Source organism: Tamandua tetradactyla, chromosome 12, assembly GCF_023851605.1.
Source record: "Tamandua tetradactyla isolate mTamTet1 chromosome 12, mTamTet1.pri, whole genome shotgun sequence".
NCBI lineage: Eukaryota > Metazoa > Chordata > Mammalia > Pilosa > Myrmecophagidae > Tamandua > Tamandua tetradactyla.
The window spans coordinates 67240959-67263250 of NC_135338.1; the positions used below are offsets into that span (position 1 = coordinate 67240959).

A 22292-nucleotide genomic window follows, 5' to 3' on the forward strand; every position below is an offset into this window, starting at 1 on the left:
GGGTGACCTCGGGGCTGGGGTCGCTCCGCTTCGCACGCAAGCCGGGACTAAGTAACCCGTAGGAAGGAGGTCTTCACTCGGCAGCCCCGCCCCTGCCTGCCGGTCCCCCATCCGCTTGTAGTGAGGGGGAGGCACTTGCACGCCCAGTGGTCCTGTGGGTGCAAAAATGGGGGAGAGGCGTTCCCAAGCCCGGGGGATGAGGCCCCCATACCCTCTCTCCTGATTATCCCGGGACTGCTCCCACACGCCCCCACCTCAGATGGTTCCTGAGCTGTTTACGAGGTAACTTGGAACTGGGGCTTCCAAATGTCCTCAGCCCATTTACGTGACAGCACCTAGATAATGGGTTCTTGCCTGTTGACGTCTTCCTCATCCCCACCCCCTCACCTCCCATCCCCCGCTTTCCCTAGCGTCCTGGAGCTAGTAAAGCCCCTCAGGCTGCCCCTCCCCCATCTAGTCCCCGAGCTCCAGGGAAAAGGGCGTGGTCACGCGTGCGAGCTGCCTATAAAGGTGGTTGTGCCTTCATCCCTGAAGGTGACAGCCTTTCCTGCCTCTTTGGGCTTCTTGGCTCCAGAGACCACTCTTCCTATCCCAGCATAGCATCTCCTCATAGTCACAGGTGAGTGCTGGGGCTTCTAGCTCACTTCTTTCTCCCAATAAAAGAAAAATTTTGGTGCTTCCTGGTCACCTTAGATAGCCACTGGTCCAGCACCTCTGAAAAAGGAGGCTGAGTGTCTTTAGAGACCAGGTCCCTGCTGGGGAAACTGAGACCAGAGGAAAGGCAGGACTTGCCCAAGGTCCCACAGCCCAGTCTTCGGCTCTATCACCACTATCTCTGGGCTGCTTTGGTGCTTTGCCATAAGGTCTCAGTGGGAAGGGGGCATGAGAACTCAGCTGAGGGAACCCGGGAGCATATGCAGCCCTTTTCTCAGGCTGTAAGATGAGGGGGGCATCTCCCTAGGTGCTCAGGGAGGATGGAAGCAGGGCTGGGTTCTTACCAACTCTAGCCTGCTTTATCTACAAATTATCTTCAGCTAGCTTTTGCCTCCCAAGGGGTGTCTTGTCAGACCTGAGATGTTCTGGTCTCAACAAGAGGCTGATCTGAGCAAGAGGCTATGCCAGTGACTGTCTTTTCTGTCCTCTGCTGTGGGACAATCGTGTGAGAGTCTACCAGGTGCAGGGAACAAGAACAGAAACATGACTCTGAGAACTCACACTCACATCTCCCTTGGCCTGCTATCATTTTACTAAGGGTGGAGGCCCTTAGGGCATCTGCTATGTAGAAAGGGACACTGTGCTACACCAAAGCCTGGTGGCTCTCCCAGTTCACTTAGGGAGCCAGGGCTTGAGTGTACTTTGGGATTCACTTCCTCCAGGAAGACATCCCAGCCTAGGAAGATGACCATAGTACTTGTGGTTAGAACCATACAACTCTTTGTGGTGGGTTCCCTATCTTGGGTGGTTCTTTGTGAGTAAACCTCCCGAGTCAAACTGTAAGGTCTCTTCCCTGCGATCCATCTGGTCACCCTGAATGGGGAGCTCTCATCCCACTTACTTTCCCAGGTAATGTAGCAGGAGCCCAGAAAGGTAAAATGTCCAGTTCAAGGCTACGCCATGGAGCTTAGAATGCTGGGCCTCCTGACCTCCAAGCCTGGAAACCAGGCAGATGTGTTAATCAGAGCCCGATGCCTTGGAGAGAATGGTTCAGGAGTTTACACATCCTCTCTACAGATTGCCCTAGACCAAGCCTAGAGAGAAAAAGTATCATTTTAGCCTCTGTTAAGTCTAGATCCATTCCTGATTTCCTTTATTCCAGGCTGGAGTATTCCTGTAGTCTTGACCTGGTTGGTGCCTTCCATTTATCCTCAGCTCTCTAGTGACTGGCATGTGGGGGAGCCTTGACCATTCATACGTTGAGAACTGAGTACAACAAAAACCCTGGTCTGTATTACTGTGACCAGGAGCCTCAGTCTAACTGGTCTCTAGCTCCTTTTGAACTGTGGGTCAGTTGAACTCAGAGAGCTGGGCCTGAGAGCAGTGTGCCTGGGTCAGTGGCCCCCTCTATCCCCTTTCCCAGGGTTGGTGGTATTCCCTAGAACCCAGGACTGAGCAGGTTCTGGCAGAATGGAGGGTTCTGAAAAAATCCCTTCATTAATCTGACTGCCCTTCAAAGGAAGGCCTCTGTAACCGGAGTTGGGAACTTCCAAAGGAACTTTCCCTACAAGGTCTGAGCCCTAGTCCTGGCTCTGCCACTGACTGCTGGGTGAGTAGGCAAATCAGTGCCCCCTCTGGAGGTCAATTTCCCCAAATGTGACCTGGTACCTGTGGAGCAAATGATCCTCAATTCCCTTGATAGCAGCGTATTCCTAAGTGTGGTGGGCAGTACCTTGAGACTTTGGTGATACACATTGATTACGCATTTATTTTAATGTGTATTAGGGGAAAAAAAGCAAACCCATATTTTCTCACAGATATTATTATTACGAATAATTCAAAGTGGGTGGATTTAAGGTTCGTTTTATAAAAATAGGAAGTAAATAATAGTATGGATGCTAAATGGAATCCAAGAATGATATTTGGGAAATGCTGGTTTAGATTGGTACAGGAGTTAAGAGAGGATGTTCTGGAATTTGGCAACTTGGGTTGAAACCTGGATCCAACACTTCTTGGCTGTATGAACTTGCACAAGTTACTTACCGCCTGTAAGCCTCACTGTAGTCTGCTTCATAGGCTTGTGTCCAGGACTGAATGAAGCAATCACTGTGAAATTCTTGGCACACAGTGGGAGCTCAACAAACAGCTTCTCCCCACTTCCTTTACCTTCCCCCACCCCCCCGCAGTGGGCAGTTGTGGGTGGGAGGGTTTCCCCTTTCCTTGACCAGCGTGCTGACATTTTAGGATTCTGCCTCCTTCTTTCCCCCATCTGATGTCTTATCTTTCCCTGCTGCCCCACCTTTCAGCAGCCACCTCAAGAGCCCTAGGCTGATCATGCTTTCTGTATTTGGAATCACCGTCTCGGCCTCGGAGCTCCTTCTTGCCTCCACCGTCTTCTGCCTGGTGTTCTGGGTGGTCAGAGCCTCATGGGTGCCTGTCCCCAAAGGCCTGAAGAGTCCCCCGGGGCCCTGGGGCTGGCCCCTGATCGGCCATGTGCTGACCCTGGGGAAGAACCCACACCTGGCGCTGACCCAGCTGAGCCAGCGGTACGGGGACGTGCTGCAGATCCGCATTGGCAGCACGCCTGTGGTGGTGCTGAGCGGCCTGGACACCATCCGGCAGGCCCTGGTGCGCCAGGGGGACGACTTCAAGGGCCGACCCAACCTCTACAGCTTCAGTCTTATTGGGGATGGTGAGACCATGACCTTCAACCCTGACTCAGGGCCAATGTGGGCCACCCGCCGGCGCCTGGCCCAGAACGCCCTGAAGAGCTTCTCCATGGCCTCGGACCCGGCTTCCTTGTCCTCCTGCTATTTGGAGGAGCACGTGAGCAAGGAGGCTGAATACCTCATCAGCAAGTTCCAGGAACTGATGGCAGGGGCCGGGCGCTTTGACCCCTATAGGTATGTGGTGGTGTCAGTGGCCAATGTCATCTGTGCCATATGCTTTGGCCAGCGCTATGACCATGACCACCAAGAGTTGCTTAGCATAATCAACTTGAGTAATGAGTTCGGGGAGGTGGTAGGCTCCGGGAACCCTGTCGACTTCATCCCCATCCTTCGGTACCTGCCCAATCCCACCCTGAATGCCTTCAAGGACCTGAATAAGAGGATCTGGAGCTTCATGAAGAAGATAATCAAGGAGCACTACAAAACATTTGAGAAGGTACAGGATGGGAAGAGGCAGACGGGTGGCTGGGGGCAGGTAGGGTCAGCGGCCAAGAGGCAGGAGATAACAGGAGCAGCCTGGGGTTTGGCAAACTATCAGGGAGCCCTTGCCCTGGGATTTTGAAGCCAACAGTAGAGTGGACTCCATCCTTGGCAGGGAAATAAGACTTTTTCTTCCGTAGTCCTTCTACCCATTCATTAGACAGCAATATTCACCAAATAATCACTCTGTGCAGGACCCTGGGCCAAGCTTGTGGGGATCAGGAAGAATCAAAGGCTGCAACTCCTGTGCTCATAGCGGAGAAAAAATTAAAGAGCACATCAAGATGATAATGGTACCAGATTATGTATGTCAGGTGCCCCTTGAGTCAGGGCTGCCAGTTTTCTGAGGCCGGGGAGAATCTTGGAGGGGCAGAGGGCAGTAGGGACAGCAGTCCCAGAGGTGGGTTGCCTTATGAACAAAAGTGCTAGGAATGGTGAGGGGCCAGGCCTGGATGGAGAGGTAGGGCTGGGATGGGGCTCTTACTCATTTATGGGCCTTCCCCACCCAGGGCCACATCCGGGACATCACGGACAGTCTGATTGAGCATTGTCAGGAGAAGAGTCTGGACGAGAATGCCAACATCCAGCTGTCGGACAAGAAGATTGTTAATACCGTCTTTGACCTCTTTGGAGCTGGTAGGAGCTACCCCCCTGGGCCCTTCCTATGCCCAGGTGCCCTGACTCACCATCTGTCTAACTTCTCCCTCTGCTCTCTCCTGTCCAGGATTTGACACAGTGACAACTGCTATGTCCTGGAGCCTCATGTACCTGGTGACAAACCCCAGGGTACAGAGAAAGATCCAGGAGGAGCTGGGTAGGTGGTGGCCTTTTTCAAAGGGCTCTAGGCAGGGGGCGCTGCCAAGGTCTGGGCCACCTCTTAACACTGTCTGGTCCTTTGCATTCTGCAGACACAGTGATTGGCAGGGCACGGCGGCCCCAGCTCTCCGACAGACCCCAGCTGCCTTACCTGGAGGCCTTCATCCTGGAGACTTTCCGACACTCGTCCTTTGTTCCCTTCACCATCCCCCACAGGTGAGGCCCACAGATCCACCTCTGTCTAATACTGTGCCTTACCCCACTCCAGGAGCCTCACTTAGGGCTAATAAGAGGGTCATGGGAAGCAGGGGAATACCCTGTGGCCCCCAGCCTGACTGAGCATCCTTCCTTCCCAGCACCACAAGAGACACGAGCCTGAGTGGCTTTTATATCCCAAAGGGCTGTTGTATCTTTGTGAACCAATGGCAGATCAACCACGACCAGTAAGTTAAAAGGGGCAGAGGAAACTCCTGGGCTCACTGGGCCCCCCTCTCCCAGGCTTCAGACCCTTTCCTGGGCCACTTGCCAACCTTTACCCTTTAGGGCTGGGGCTGAACCCACTTGATGTTTCCTAGATCCTAAACTGCCATATCAGCTGCCTCACTGTGGTTACAGGAAGCTGTGGGGTGACCCATTCGAATTCCGGCCTGAACGTTTTCTCACCAGCGATGGCACAATCAACAAAGCACTGAGTGAGAAGATGATTGTTTTTGGCATGGGCAAGCGGAAGTGCATTGGTGAGACTATTGCCCGCTGGGAGATCTTTCTCTTCCTGGCCATCTTGCTGCAGCAGATGGAATTCAGTGTGTCGCCTGGTGTGAAGGTGGACATGACCCCCATCTACGGGCTGGCCATCAAGCACGCCCGCTGCAAACACTTCCAGGCCCAGCTACGCTCTTAAGGGTATCAGCACTCTGAAGCCTAGATTCCATCTGGGCAGGTGGGCCAGGGGGCTGACCCAGGGGGTCTAAGTTTCAACCTGAAACCCACAGATATCGGTCTGGATGATTTTTTGCTGTCTGAGCTGTGAGCAAGACTGAGGGGCCATGTCTGTAACTCCTCTGGACATTCCCCTCTGGACACTGATCACAGTGGGCACAGCATAGGCCATGTAGGAGCTGATGGACCTTTGGAAGTTGTGCTTGAGTTAGGAGGCCTGGTAGGGTTAGGAGGTCCTGAGGCTTCTGAGAACTTCTGAAGAATGCCTTGGAAGCCCCTGGGGTCCGTGGTTGGCTGTTTCTCTAGGAGGCTAACTGTCTTGAGACATGTTTACAGCAGGCCATGCCAGGACCTTTTTCAAACATTTTGACAATTGGAAGCTCTCAAGAGGGAAAGAAAGGGGGTGCGCAGGTAACTCCCTGGTAAAATTCCCATCTGCCATGCGGGAGACCCGGTTTGATTTCCGACCCCCTGGAACACAGCTGAGCAATCTAATCTCATGTACCTGGGATACTGCTGGGGGATCCTGTTCTGCTCTCCCTGCTGGCAGGAACAGGGCTGGCTCCCGGTCTTGAAACACTCCTGTTCCTGTCTGGGCGGGACTGGAAATTTGTGTCTATGAGGAGCAGGGAACACAGGAGTGCGTGCATCCAGGCATGAGTCCCAGGCCCAGAGTGACGGGGTCGTAGCTCAGTCACCTTCTACTGGTCTTCCTTCTTTAGGCCCTGCATTAAAATGTCTATTTTTAACACTGAATGAAGCTGCATCTGAGCTATAAAAAAAAAAAAAAAAAAAAGTCTATTTTTAATGTTTGCATACAAGGGCCTTGTTATTCTAACCTGTATTGTACTTGCATATTTGCATTTATCACATATAAGAGCTTAAGAACCATTTATTTAATACAATCGAGAAAATTCTAACCGGAGTATTCAGAAATATGTGGGAAATATCTACCTGAACTAAATAAATAAAGATATTATTCAGAAGTCCTGCAGGTGGCGATTTTTTGAATTGTGAATGAAGCCATCACTCATCTAAATGCCCACCCCAAGCCCAGTCTTGTGTTGGTTTCGCTGTGGAGAGTGGAGAGGAGGAGGAGGAGGAGGAGGAGGTGACACCGAGGGGGCAAAGCTGCAGCTCCCGGGCAGCTCACAGTCTGCTTGAGAGACAGGACTCTGTCATTTCACTGCCGTCTTCTCTCTTTAACATAACACACGTTGATAGAGAGTAAACTCTGGACTAGGGATATAAAGTGAATAAAACAGGGTCTCTGCTTCCAAGAGCCTCTGAGACTGATTGAGGAAACTGGCACACAAACATATCATTGCAATTCATTGTGATGGGGGCTTAACCAGAGGAATGTCCACCGTGTCCAGGAGGCGTACAAGTGGGTGAGGCCCAGAGCTGCAGGTGGGGTGGTAGTTTGTGCTCTGGGAAGTTACCAGGACTTGGGGATATCTGAGCTGAGCCTTCCTTGAAGGATGAAGGTCAGACTTACTTGGGTCTCAAGGCATCAGTTGCTAAAGTACAAGGAGATAGGTTCTAGTCACAGTTTTGGGGGAAGAAGGGGGTACACAGCTCAAAAGTAGTGTTTCATTCTACGCTCTTCATGCTCACATCAGATCCTGTGGCCATATTAGGATCCAAGATTGGTCACAGACAGAGAACAAGGCCTTTGGTTGTTGGGCTCCCAGGAATGTGGCCCAGATTTCAATGCCAAAAGGTGCTATCTTATCTGGGATGGCAGAGTGGTGGTGCTGAGTAGGCACAGAGGTGGGACCCAAGTAACCAGGAACTGTTCTAATGGAGGGGCTGAGGGAGACACATCTTAGGAAGTGACCTCTGGCCCAGCATTCTTCCTGAAGCATTGTGCTGTGGTCATCAGTTGGCCATTCATACAGCATGCTTTCCAGCAGGCATAGGGAACTCCCACATGCCAAGGGTTTCAGACCTCTACAAGGAGTAAGCCGAAGTTAGCTAGAGCAACCCTCTCAGGCAGGGGGATGAGAAAATTGGTACCCAATCACCCCTGAATGTATTTACTTTTCACTTAAGAAATAACTCTGCTATGTATAGACAGTCCTGAAAAATCTACAAGAAGGCTACGTGAGCTAATAAATGAATTCAGCAGGGTAGTGGGGTACTGACTAGATCAACACACACAAAATAGTGGTGTTTCCATACACCAGCAGTGAATAATCCTAAAAGGAAATCATAAAATCCATTTATAATAGAAACTAAAAGAACTGTATACCTAGGAATAAATTTAACCAAGAATATAAAGGACTTATACACAGAAAACTACAAATATTATTGAAATCAATGAAAGAAGACCTAAATAAATGGACAGATATCCTATGCTCTTGGGGAGTGTATTAGTTAGGGTTCTCTAGAGAAACAGAATCAACAGGGAACACTTGCAAATATAAAATTCATGAAAGTGTCTCACGTGACCATAAGAACGCAGAGTCCAAAATCCACAGGGCAGGCTGCGAAGCCGATGACTCCAATGGATGGCCTGGATGAACTCCACAGGAGAGGCTCACCAGCCAAAGCAGGAATGGAACCTGTCTCCTCTGAGTCCTCCTTAAAAGGCTTCCCATGATTGCATTTAGCATCACTAATTGCAGAAGACACTCCCCTTTGGCTGATTACAAATGGAATCAGCTGTGGATGTAGCTGACGTGATCATGACCTAATCCTATGAAATGTCCTCATTGCAACAGACAGGCCAGCGCTTGCCCAATCAGATGAACAGGTACTACAACTTGGCCAAGTTGACACCTGTCCCTAACCATGACAGGGAGGAAGACTTCATGTTCCATACAGGGGGTAGATTTTCCTTGAAGAATTGGGCTTATAGAGAGAGGGAGGCCATATCTGAGCAACTAAAGAAGTTTTCTGGAAGTAACTTAGGCATAACTATAGGTGGGCTGAGCTTCTCTGTTACAGAAATAAGCTTCACAAAAGCAAGTCTCGAGAACAAGGCCTTGATCTATCGACTTGGGAGTCCTTCATACTTGAGACAGTATCAGGGGTTTCCCGGGTGGTAAAGCTTAATAGTTCCATATTTTTTTCTACCATCCCTCAAAGGGATTTGCCAGTACTTCTTACTTAACTGCCCAACATACTCCAGATATATCCAGAGATTACCTTAAGCTATACACTATACAGAATTACAAGCTCTTATTCCCAGTCTGAAGACTGTGTGTTTGGGTTGTTTAAATGAATTATCCAGACAGATTGAGTTAGATTATGTGCAACAGAAAATTTAGGCTTTGGGTAAAATAAACCTCTCTTCCTTTGGTCTCAAACAGCAGGTGAAGTTCTAAAATACAGACAATGATGTCATCCTTAACCCTGTATTCTGATTCACCTTGGTCCTAATCCAATTGGCTTTGTTTTTATCTAATTGAAGCCTGAACTCTTTTTTGGTTTCTTTAACAGTTCTACATAGCAATGCTGAGTTTCAGAGCTGCACAGCTCCAAGTCTGAGGTGTCCCACAGTCAGCCAAAGTTCCAGAGAGATAGCAGGTTCTACATATATAGCACAGCATCTCAAAATCTAGAAATAACATTTACAGCTTCAGACTAAATGTAACTGCTGTAAGAGCTTACAATCTAGGCCCCAATTTTGTTATAGGTATTTTCTGAAAGATACCATACAATGTTTGTTATTTTGTTTCTTGCTGATTTTGTACCACATAATATCCCCAAGGTTCATTCACTCATTGCATGCCTCATGACTTCATTCCTTTCTGTAGCCACACAATATTCCATCCTATGCATACATTACAGTCCACCATTCTACTTCTCAGTCAATGTATCCTTCAGCTACCTCCATCTATTGGGCATCATATATAATGTCCAAAGTCAACAATCCATGTCTCACATTATCCTCACTTAGTTGTGCAATCATCAACACTCATTTTTAGATGATTTTCATTACTCCAAAGAGAAACCTAACCAATAAGCATACTCTTACCAAATAGAAAGTCCAAACTTCCCCATAACTCTTGTCCTTTACCCCCAATATTTACCCCTGGTATTGCTGTGGTACTGTTGATATCTTCCTTAAATATAGATCATAGCATGCAATAGTAGTTCCCCCCATGCCCCTCTATTATTGATTCTTTGTATAGGATTCATACCTTTGAAGTAGTTCATGCAGGAAACCTATTTATATTTGGTTTCGATCAGTGGGATACATGGCTCTATACAACCCCTTTCAATCATGTTCACCTTCAATATGGCAATATTACTTATAAACCCACTAATGAACTGCCTTCACTTCTATCCATTCCCTCACATTTAAGTTCAACCTCATTGGGTGACCAATCACCCATCTCTAGCTTCTGTGTCTTTCTAGGTCATCTGTGTTGTATAAGATAAGCCTCTGAGTTTACTATTGCCAAGGTCTTAATAGTGAAATTATACAGTATCTATCTTTTTGTGTCTGGCTTATTTCACTCAGCATTAAGTCCTCAAGGTTCATCCATGTTGTTATGTGTTTCAGGACCTCATTTTGTCTTACTGCTGCATAATATTCCATTGAACGTATATACCACATTTTGTGGTCTCCTACTGTTATTGTTGAAACATCTATCACTCCCTTCAGTTTTGCCAATGTCTGTCTCATGCACTTTGGAGCTCCTTGATTGGGAGTATAAACATTTATGATTGCTATATCTTCTTGATGAATTGACCTTTTAATTACTATATAGTGTCCTTCTTTGTCTCTTATTATATCTTTACACTTAAAGTCTGTTTTGTCTGATATTGGTATAGCTACCCCTCCTTTCTTTCATTACAACTTGCATGGGAAATCTTTTTCCATCCTTTCACTTTCAATCTATTTGTATCCTTGTATCTAAGATGAGTCTCTGGTAAACAGCATATAGCTAGATTATGTTTCTTAATCCATCCTACCAATCTCTATCTTTTATTTGGTAAATTTAATCTGTTAACATTCAAAGTTATTACTGAAAAGGCATTTCTTTTTTTTTTTCAATTTTTTTATTAATTAAAAAAAGAATTAACAAAACAATTAGAAATCATTCCAATCTACATGTACAATCAGTAATTCTTAATAACATCACATAGTTGCATATTCATCATTTCTTAGTACATTTGCATCGATTTAGAAAAAGAAATAAAAAGACAACAGAATAAGAATTAAAACAATAATAGAAAGAAAAAAAACCAAACAAAAACAAAAACAAAAGACCTATACCTCACATGCAGCTTCATTCAGTGTTTTAAGATAATTGCATTACAATTGGGTAGTATTGTGCTGTCCATTTCTGAGTTTTTATATCCAGTCCCGTTGTACAGTCTGTATCCCTTCATCTCCAATTATCCCTTCTCTTTTTTTTTTTTTTTAATTAACGGAAAAAAAGAAATTAACCCAACATTTAGAGATCATACCATTCTACACATGCAATCATTAATTCTTAACATCATCACATAGATGCATGATCATCTTTTCTTAGTACATTTGCATTGGTTTAGAAGAACTAGCAACATAACCGAAAAAGATATAGAATGTTAATATAGAGAAAAAAATAAAAGTAATAATAGTAAAATCAAAACAAAACAAAACAAAACAAAACAAAAACCTATAGCTCAGATGCAGCTTCATTCAGTGTTTTAACATGATTACTTTACAATTAGGTATTATTGTGCTGTCCATTTTTGAGTTTTTGTATGTAGTCCTGTTGCACAGTCTGTATCCCTTCAGCTTCAATTACCCATTGTCTTACCCTGTTTCTAACTCCTGCTGAACTCTGTTACCAATGACATATTTCAAGTTTATTCTCGAATGTCCGTTCACATCAGTGGGACCATACAGTATTTGTCCTTTAGTTTTTGGCTGGATTCACTCAGCATAATATTCTCTAGGTCCATCCATGTTATTACATGGTTCATAAGTTTATCTTGTCTTAAAGCTGCATAATATTCCATCGTATGTATATACCACAGTTTGTTTAGCCACTCTTCTGTTGATGGAGATTTTGGCTGTTTCCATCTCTTTGCAATTGTAAATAATGCTGCTATAAACATTGGTGTGCAAATGTCCGTTTGTGTCTTTGCCCTTAAGTCCTTTGAGTAGATACCTAGCAATGGTATTGCTGGGTCGTATGGCAATTCTATATTCAGCTTTTTGAGGAACCGCCAAACTGCCTTCCACAGTGGTTGCACCCTTTGACATTCCCACCAACAGTGGATAAGTGTGCCTCTTTCTCCGCATCCTCTCCAGCACTTGTCATTTTCTGTTTTGTTGATAATGGCCATTCTGGTGGGTGTGAGATGATATCTCATTGTGGTTTTGATTTGCATTTCTCTAATGGCCAGGGACATTGAGCATCTCTTCATGTGCCTCTTGGCCATCCGTATTTCCTCTTCTGAGAGGTGTCTGTTCAAGTCTTTTTCCCGTTTTGTAATTGGGTTGGCTGTCTTTTTGTTGTTGAGATGAACAATCTCTTTATAAATTCTGGATACTAGACCTTTATCTGATATATCATTTCCAAATATTGTCTCCCATTGTGAAGGCTGTCTTTCTACTTTCTTGATGAAGTTCTTTGATGCACAAAAGTGTTTAATTTTGAGGAGTTCCCATTTATTTATTTCCTTCTTCAGTGCTCTTGCTTTAGGTTTAAGGTCCATAAAACCGCCTCCAGTTGTAAGATCCATAAGATATCTCCCAACATTTTCCTCTAACTGTTTTATGGTCTTAGACCTAATGTTTAGATCTTTGATCCATTTTGAGTTAACTTTTGTATAGGGTGTGAGAGATGGGTCTTCTTTCATTCTTTTGCATATGGATATCCAGTTCTCTAGGCACCATTTATTGAAGAGACTGCTCTGTCCCAGGTGAGTTGGCTTGACTGCCTTATCAAAGATCAAATGTCCATAGATGAGAGGGTCTATATCTGAGCACTCTATTCGATTCCATTGGTCGATATATCTATCTTTATGCCAATACCATGCTGTTTTGACCACTGTGGCTTCATAATATGCCTTGAAGTCAGGCAGCGCGAGACCTCCAGCTTCGTTTTTTTTCCTCAAGATGTTTTTAGCAATTCGGGGCACCCTGCCCTTCCAGATAAATTTGCTTATTGGTTTTTCTATTTCTGAAAAATAAGTTGTTGGGATTTTGATTGGTATTGCATTGAATCTGTAAATCAATTTAGGTAGGATTGACATCTTAACTATATTTAGTCTTCCAATCCATGAATACGGTATGCCCTTCCATCTATTTAGGTCTTCTGTGATTTCTTTTAGCAGTTTTTTGTAGTTTTCTTTATATAGGTTTTTTGTCTCTTTAGTTAAATTTATTCCTAGGTATTTTATTCTTTTAGTTGCAATTGTAAATGGGATTCGTTTCTTGATTTCCCCCTCAGCTTGTTCATTACTAGTGTATAGAAATGCTACAGATTTTTGAATGTTGATCTTGTAACCTGCTACTTTGCTGTACTCATTTATTAGCTCTAGTAGCTTTGATGTGGATTTTTCCGGGTTTTCGACGTATTGTATCATTTCGTCTGCAAACAGTGATAGTTTTACTTCTTCCTTTCCAATTTTGATGCCTTGTATTTCTTTTTCTTGTCTAATTGCTCTGGCTAGAACCTCCAACACAATGTTGAATAATAGTGGTGATAGTGGACATCCTTGTCTTGTTCCTGATCTTAGGGGGAAAGTTTTCAATTTTTCCCCATTGAGGATGATATTAGCTGTGGGTTTTTCATATATTCCCTCTATCATTTTAAGGAAGTTCCCTTGTATTCCTATCTTTTGAAGTGTTTTCAACAGGAAAGGATGTTGAATCTTGTCGAATGCCTTCTCTGCATCAATTGAGATGATCATGTGATTTTTCTGCTTTGATTTGTTGATATGGTGTATTACATTAATTGATTTTCTTATGTTGAACCATCCTTGCATACCTGGGATGAATCCTACTTGGTCATGATGTATAATTCTTTTAATGTGTTGTTGGATACGATTTGCTAGAATTTTATTGAGGATTTTTGCATCTGTATTCATTAGAGAGATTGGTCTGTAGTTTTCTTTTTTTGTAATATCTTTGCCTGGTTTTGGTATGAGGGTGATGTTGGCTTCATAGAATGAATTAGGTAGTTTTCCCTCCACTTCGATTTTTTTGAAGAGTTTGAAGAGAATTGGTACTAATTCTTTCTGGAACGTTTGGTAGAATTCGCATGTGAAGCCATCTGGTCCTGGACTTTTCTTTTTAGGAAGCTTTTGAATGACTAATTCAATTTCTTTACTTGTGATTGGTTTGTTGAGGTCATCTATGTCTTCTTGAGTCAAAGCTGGTTGTTCATGTCTTTCCAGGAACCCGTCCATTTCCTCTAAATTGTTGTATTTATTAGCGTAGAGTTGTTCATAGTATCCTGTTATTACCTCCTTTATTTCTGTGAGGTCAGTAGTTATGTCTCCTCTTCCATTTCTGATCTTATTTATTTGCATCCTCTCTCTTCTTCTTTTTGTCAATCTTGCTAAGGGCCCATCAATCTTATTGATTTTCTCATAGAACCAACTTCTGGCCTTATTGATTTTCTCTATTGTTTTCATGTTTTCAATTTCATTTATTTGTGCTCTAATCTTTGTTATTTCTTTCCTTTTGCTTGCTTTGGGGTTAGCTTGCTGTTCTTTCTCCAGTTCTTCCAAATGGATAGTTAATTCCTGAATTTTTGCCTTTTCTTCTTTTCTGATATAGGCATTTAGAGCAATAAATTTCCCTCTTAGCACTGCCTTTGCTGCGTCCCATAAGTTTTGATATGTTGTGTTTTCATTTTCATTCGCCTCGAGGTATTTGCTAATTTCTCTTGCAATTTCTTCTTTGACCCAGTCGTTGTTTAGGAGTGTGTTGTTGAGCCTCCACGTATTTGTGAATTTTCTGGCACTCTGCCTATTATTGATTTCCAACATCATTCCTTTATGGTCCGAGAAAGTGTTGTGTAAGATTTCAATCTTTTTAAATTTGTTAAGACTTGCTTTGTGACCCAGCATATGGTCTATCTTTGAGAATGATCCATGAGCACTTGAGAAAAAGGTGTATCCTGCTGTTGTGGGATGTAATGTCCTATAAATGTCTATTAAGTCTAGTTCATTTATAGTAATATTCAGATTCTCTATTTCTTTGTTGATCCTCTGTCTAGATGTTCTGTCCCTTGATGAGAGTGGTGAGTTGAAGTCTCCAACTATTATGGTATATGAGTCTATTTCCCTTTTCAGTGTTTGCAGTATATTCCTCACGTATTTTGGGGCATTCTGATTCGGTGCGTAAATATTTATGATTGTTATGTCTTCTTGTTTAATTGTTCCTTTTATTAGTATATAGTGTCCTTCTTTGTCTCTTTTAACTGTTTTACATTTGAAGTCTAATTTGTTGGATATTAGTATAGCCACTCCTGCTCTTTTCTGGTTGTTATTTGCATGAAATATCTTTTCCCAACCTTTCACTTTCAACCTATATTTATCTTTGGGTCTAAGATGTGTTTCCTGTAGACAGCATATAGAAGGATCCTGTTTTTTAATCCATTCTGCCAATCTATGTCTTTTGATTGGGGAATTCAGTCCATTGACATTTAGTGTTATTACTGTTTGGATAATATTTTCCTCTAACATTTTGCCTTTTGTATTATATATATCATATCTGATTTTCCTTCTTTCTACACTCTTTTCCATATCTCTCTCTTCTGTCTTTTTGTATCTGACTCTAGTGCTCCCTTTAGTATTTCTTGCAGAGCTGGTCTCTTGGTCACAAATTCTTTCAGTGACTTTTTGTCTGAGAATGTTTTAATTTCTCCCTCATTTTTGAAGGATAATTTTGCTGGATATAGGAGTCTTGGTTGGCAGTTTTTCTCTTTTAGTATTTTAAATATATCATCCCACTGTCTTCTAGCTTCCATGGTTTCTGCTGAGAAATCTACACAAAGTCTTATTGGGTTTCCCTTGTATGTAATGGATTGTTTTTCTCTTGCTGCTTTCAAGATCTTCTCTTTCTCTTTGACCTCTGACATTCTAACTAGTAAGTGTCTTGGAGAACGCCTATTTGGGTCTAATCTCTTTGGGGTGCGCTGCACTTCTTGGATCTGTAATTTTAGGTCTTTCATAAGAGTTGGGAAATTTTCAGTGATAATTTCTTCCATTAGTTTTTCTCCTCCTTTTCCCTTCTCTTCTCCTTCTGGGACACCCACAACACGTATATTTGTGCGGTTCATATTGTCCTTGAGTTCCCTGATACCCTGTTCAAATTTTTCCATTCTTTTCCCTATAGTTTCTGTTTCTTTTTGGAATTCAGATGTTCCATCCTCCAAATCACTAATTCTATCTTCTGTCTCTTTAAATCTATCATTGTAGCTATCCATTATTTTTTCTATGTTTGCTACTTTATCCTTCACTTCCATAAGTTCTGCGATTTGTTTTTTCAGTTTTTCTATTTCTTCTTTATGTTCAGCCCATGTCCTCTTCATGTCCTCCCTCAATTTATCGATTTCATTTTTGAAGAGGTTTTCCATTTCTGTTCGTATATTCAGCATTAGTTGTCTCAGCTCTTGTGTCTCATTTGAGCTATTGGTTTGTTCCTTTGACTGAGCCATATTCTCAATCTTTTGAGCGTGGACAGTTATCTTCTGCTGCTGGCGTCTGGGCATTTATTCAGATTTCTCTTGGTGTTGGACCCAGCAAGGTTGTAATATTTTTCTGTGAAATCTCTGGGTTCTGTTTTTCTTATCCTGCCCAGTAGGTGGCGCTCGTGGCACACGTTTGTCTGCGGGTCCCACCAGTAAAAGGTGCTGTGGGACCTTAAACTTTGGAAAACTCTCGCCGTCCTGGGGGTTCGCTAGCCGAAGCGGCTTGAGCCGGCCCGGGGTCTGAACGCAGGGAGGGTTGCTGGTCGCCGCAGCCAGGGAAAGAGCCCGTCCGAATTTCCCAGTCGGCCCTGGGCAACAAGCGTGGCGGGAGGGCGCCAGCGGCAGCGGCCCGCCCGAGAGAGTGCACGTTCCCCGGGAGTCACGGGGTCACCGTTCTCCGCGGCCTGGGGGTTTCCGATCCAATTCTCTCAGTTGGTCCGGGGGCTGCGCGTGGTGTGGGCGCCAGTCGCCTTGGTTTCAGGGGACCACCTCTCCAATTCTCCCAGCCGGCCCGGGAAGGGGGAAGGGAGTAACTCCGGCCGCTTCCCGCCCCGCCCGGTAAGGCCCGCGCGCCTTGGCGATCTCACCCGAGCTGCTTCTCTCAGCCAGCCAGCCGTTCCAGGATGGGGTACGCTGTCTTTTTTATCTCTGTTGTGGCTTTGGGCGCTTTCTGTATCGTTTCTACTCCCCTAGTAGGTGTCCTGGAGAAGAAACTAAGATCCGCGCGTCTTACTAAGCCGCCATCTTCCGAAAAGGCATTTCTTGAATCCATCATCTTATCTTTTTTATTTTGTCAGATCTATATATTCTTTTCCCTCTTTTTCTTTGTATTTAAATTACCTTAGTGGTACTCTTCAATTTTGTGCCCTCCTGCAGACCTCCCTCTTGTTTCTGCTTTTATCTTTCTCTTCTACTTGCTTTGGGGTTAGTTTGCTGTTCTTTCTCTGGTTCTTCCAGGAACAATTAAGTCCTTGATTTTTGCTGTTCCTTTTTTTTTTCCCAATATATGCATTTAGGGCATTAAGTTTCCCTCTCAGCACTGCCTTTGCTGCATCCAATAATTCTGATATGTTGTATTCTCATTTTCATTAGTCTCCAGTTATTTACTGATTTCTATAGCAATTTCTTCTTTGACCCACTGATTGTTTGAGTGTGTTATTTAATCTCCATATATTTGTAAAAGTTCCGTTTTGTTTTTTTTTTGGTGGTTATTGATTTTCAGCTTCATTCTGTTGTAGTCAGAGAAAGTGCATTGAATAATTTCAATCTTTTCAAATTTATAATTACTTCTTGTGTGCCCCAGGATATGCTCTCTCTTGGAGAACATTCCATGAGCACTAGAGAAGAATGTATATTCTGGTGCTTTGAGATATAACAATCTACATATGTTTGTTGTCTAATTCATTTATCAAATTCTTTAAGTTCTCTATTTCCTTGTTGATCCTTTGTCTGGTTGTTCTAGCTGTAGAGGACAGTGGTGTACTGAAGTCTCCCACTATTATTGTTGAGACATCTATTGCTCCCTTCATTTTTGCCAATGTTTGCCTCATGTACTTTGGAGCTCCTCTATTGGAAGCATAAACATTTAGGATTGGTATTTCTTCTTGGTGAATTGCCCCTTTTATTAATATGTAGTATCCTTTCTTATCTTTTATGATGTCTTTACATTTATTTTGCCTGATATGAGTATAGCTTTCTTTATTATAGGTCCTGATATTAGACTGCTTTCATTTGGTTACAACTTCCATGGGACAACTTTTTCTATCCTCTCACTTTCAATCTATTTGTATCCTTGGGTCTAAGATGACTGTCTTGTAAGCAGCATATGGATGAATCATTTATCTTAATCCATTTTGCCAATCTATTTTTTAATTGATGAGTTTAATCCTTTAACATTCAAAGTTATTACTGTAAAGGCATTTCTTTTTTGTGTGTGTGTGTTTTTTGTTTTTTTTAAACATGGTCAGGCACCGGGAATCGAACCCGGGTCCTCTGGCATGGCAGGCGAGCATTCTTGCCTGATGAGCCACCGTGGCCTGCCTAAGGCATTTCTTTTTTTTAATTTTTATTGACAAAAAATAACAACATACAAACATGAACATTCTTAACACATGGACTTTTCATTCTTGGTATATAATCAATGAATCACAATATCATCACATAGTTGCATATTCATCACCATGATCATTTCTTAGAACAGTCGCATCACTCCAGAAAAAGAAACAAAAAGAGAAAAGAAAAAACTCATACATACCATACCCTTACCTCTCCCTCTCATTGACCACTAGTATTTCCATCTACCCAATATATTTTAACCTTTGTGCCCCCTATTTTTTTCCTATACCCTTACCACTCCCTTTCATTGTTCACTTGTTTTTCAATCTACTCAATTTGTTTTAGCATTTGTTCCCACTATTATATATTTTTAATCCATATGTTTTACTTATGTGTCCATACAGTAGATGAAAGGAGCATCAGACACAAGGCTTTCACAATCACACAGTTACAATGCGAAAGCTATATCATTATACAATCATCTTCAGGAAACATGGCTACTGGAACACAGCTCTACAGTTTCAGGCACTTCCCTCTAGCCTCTCTAATACACCTTAAACTAAAAGGGGATATCTATATAATGCATAAGAATAACCTCCAGGACAACCTCTTGACTCTGTTTGAAATCTCTCGGTTACTGATGCTTCATTTTGTATCATTTTTTTCTTCCCCTTTTTGGTCAAGAAGTTTTTCTCAATCCCTTGATGCTGCGTACCAGCTCATTCTAGGATTTCTGTCCCATGTTGCCAGGGAGGTTTACACCCCTGGGAGTCATGTCCCACGTAGAGAAGGGCAGGGCAGTGAGTTTGCTTGCCATGTTGGCTGAGAGAGAGGCCACATCTGAGCAACAAAAGAGATTCTCTTGGGGGTGACTCTTAGGCCTATTTTTAAGTAGGCTTAGCCTATCCTTTGCGGGAATAAGTTTCATATAATCAAACTCCAAGATTGAGGGCTCAGCCTATTGATTTGCTTGTCCCCACTGCTCACAAGAATATCAGGAATTCTCCAAATGGGGAGAAAAGGGGACTTTTCTCACCATTCCCCCAAGGGGACTTTGCACATACTTCTTTATTCACTGTTCAAATCACTCTGGGATTTATTGGGGCATCACACTGGACAAACCTACAAAATCTCATGCCCTATTCAATTTTCCACGCACTTATGGTGTTCAATTAACCTGTCCGTAAAAGTTATATTAGGAAATGCACTAGTCAAAATATAAATTTTGTACCAAATAAACATTTTTTGCTTTAGTCTCACACAGAAGTTGAAGTTTTAAAATATGAATGACCATTTATTTTCAACACCCTGCAATGTGTACATTCCTCTGTTCTTCCTCATGCAAAAACATTTTTTAACTTGTACATTTAGTCACTATCATTGTACACTCTAAGCATTCCTAGATTATATATCTCAGTCTTTATCGTCTTTCTTTCTGGTTTCATATGTGTCCCCAGCCCTCCTCCCTCTATCATTCACACATTCAGCTTCATTCAGGGTACTTACATTATTGTGCTACAATCAGATAGTAGTGTGCTATCCATTTCTGAATTTTTACAATCAGTCCTGTTGTACAATCTGTATCCCTTCAGCTCCAGTTACCCATTATCAACCCTATTTCTATCTCCTGATAACCTCTGTTCTTAACTGAAATTCTCCAAGTTCATTCATTAATGTTAGTTCACATTAGTGAGACCATACAGTATTTGTCCTTTTGTTTCTGGCAAATCTCACTCAGCATAATGTCCTCAAGGTCCATCCATGTTGCTACATGCTTTATGACTTTATTCTGTCTTACAGCTATGTAATATCCCATTGTATATATATACCACAGCTTGTTTAGCCACTCATCTGTTGATGGACATTTTGGCTGTTTCCATCTCTTTGCAATTGTAAATAACACTGCTATAAACATTGGTGTGCAAATGTCCGTTTGTGTCTTTGCCCTTAAGTCCTTTGAGTAGATACCTAGCAATTGTATTGCCTGGTCACATGGCAATTTATACTTAACTTCCTGAGGTACCGCCAAACTGCCTTCCACAGTGGTTGTACCATTTTACATTTCCACCAACAGTGGATAAGTGTGCCTCTTTATCTACATACTCTCTAGCACTTGTCATTTTCTGTTTTATTGATAATGGCAATTCTGGTGGGGGTGAGATGATATCTCATTGTGGTTTTGATTTGCATTTCCCTAATAGTCAAGAAAGTTGAGCATCTTTTCATGTGCCTTTTGGCCATTTGAATTTCCTCTTCTAAGAAGTGTCTGTTCATGTCTTTTGCCCATTTTGCAACTGGGTTGTTTGTCTTTTTGTTGTTGAGCTGAACAATCTTTTTATATATTCTGGATATTAGACCTTTACCTGATATGTCATTTCCAAATATTATCTACCATTGTGTAGGCTGACTTTTTACTTACTTGACAAAGTTCTTTGATGCCCCAAAGTGTTTAATTTTGAGGAGTTCCCATTTATCTATTTCTTTCTTCAATGCTCATGCTTTGGGTGTAAGATCTAGAAAACTGCCTCCTATTACAGTTTATAAGATATTTCCCTACATTTTCTTCTAAAAGTTTTATGGTCTTGGAGCTAATGTTTAGGTCTTTGATCCATTTTGATTTAATTTTTGTATAGGGTGTAAGATGTGGATCCTCTTTCATTTTTTTGCATGTGGATATCCAGTTCTCCAAGTGCCATTTATTGAAGAGACTGTTCTGTCCCAGATGAGTTCTCTTGAGTGCCTTATCAAAGATCAATTGTCCATAGACAAGAGGGTCTATATCTGAACACTTTATTCGATTCCATTGGTCAGTATATCTAACTTTATACCGTGCCATGCTATTTTGACCATTGTAGCTTCGTAATACAACTTAAAGTCAGGTAGTGTGAGCTCTCCGACTTCATTTTTCTTTCTTAGGACATTTTTAACTATTCAGGGCACACTGCCCTTCCAGATGAATTTGGTTATTGGTTTTTCTATTTCTGAAAATTAAGTTTTGGGATTTTAATTGGTATTGCATTAGACTCTATAAATCACTTTAGGTAGAATTGACATCTTAACTATATTTAGTCTTCCAATGCATGAACACGGTATGCCCTTCCATTTATTTAGGTCTTCTGTAATTTCTTTCAGCAATTTCTTGTAGTTTTCTTTGTATAGGTCTTTTGTACCCTTAGCTAAATTTATTCCTAAATATTTTATTCTTTTGGTTGCAATTATAAATGGAATTTTTTTTCTTGATTTCCCCCTCAGATTGGTCATTACTAGTGTATAGAAGCACTACAGATTTTTAAGTTGTCGATTTTGTAACCTGACACTTTGTTGTACTTATTTATTAGCTCTAGTAGTTTTGCTGTGGATTTTTTTTGGTTTTCAACATATAGTATCATATCATCTGCAAACAGTGAGAGTTTTACTTCTTCTTTTCCAATTTTGATGCCTTGTATTTCTCTTTCTTGTCTAACTGCTCTGGCTAGAACTTTCCCTCAACACAATGTTGAATAACAATGGTGACAGTGGACATCCTTGTTTTGTTCCTATCTTAGGGGGAAAGCTTTCAGTTTTTCCCCACTGAGGATGATGTTAGCTGTGGGTTTTTCATAAATTTCCAAATGTTGAGGAAGTTCCCTTCTGTTCCTATCCTTTGAAGTGTTTCAACTAGAAAGGATGTTGAGTTTTGTCAAATGCCTTTTCTGCATCAATCGAAATGATCATGTGGTTTTTCTGCTTTGATTTGTTGACATGGTGTATTACATTAATTGATTTTCTTGTGTTGAACCATCCTTGCATCCCTGGGATGAATCCTACTTGGTCATGGTGTATAATTCTTTTAATGTGCTGCTGGATTCGATTTGCAAGAATTTTGTTGAGGATTTTTGCATCTATATTCATTAGAGAGATTGGTCTGTAATTTTCTTCTCTTGTAGTATCTTTGTCTGGCTTTGGTTTGAGGGTGATGTTGCCT

General features: G+C 42.4%; 1 protein-coding gene across 1 annotated transcript; it reads left to right on the plus strand.

Moving 5' to 3' along the window:
• The first annotated feature begins 511 nt into the window (after positions 1 to 511).
• On the plus strand, positions 512 to 6581 carry CYP1A1 (cytochrome P450 family 1 subfamily A member 1). The gene is made up of 7 exons (XM_077122357.1): positions 512 to 619; positions 2961 to 3819; positions 4373 to 4499; positions 4588 to 4677; positions 4772 to 4895; positions 5036 to 5122; positions 5295 to 6581. The coding sequence occupies exons 2-7, from the start codon at positions 2989 to 2991 to the stop codon at positions 5578 to 5580; spliced, it is 1545 nt and encodes a 514-aa protein (XP_076978472.1). The 5' UTR covers positions 512 to 619; positions 2961 to 2988; the 3' UTR covers positions 5581 to 6581.
• The last annotated feature ends 15711 nt before the right edge of the window (positions 6582 to 22292 follow it).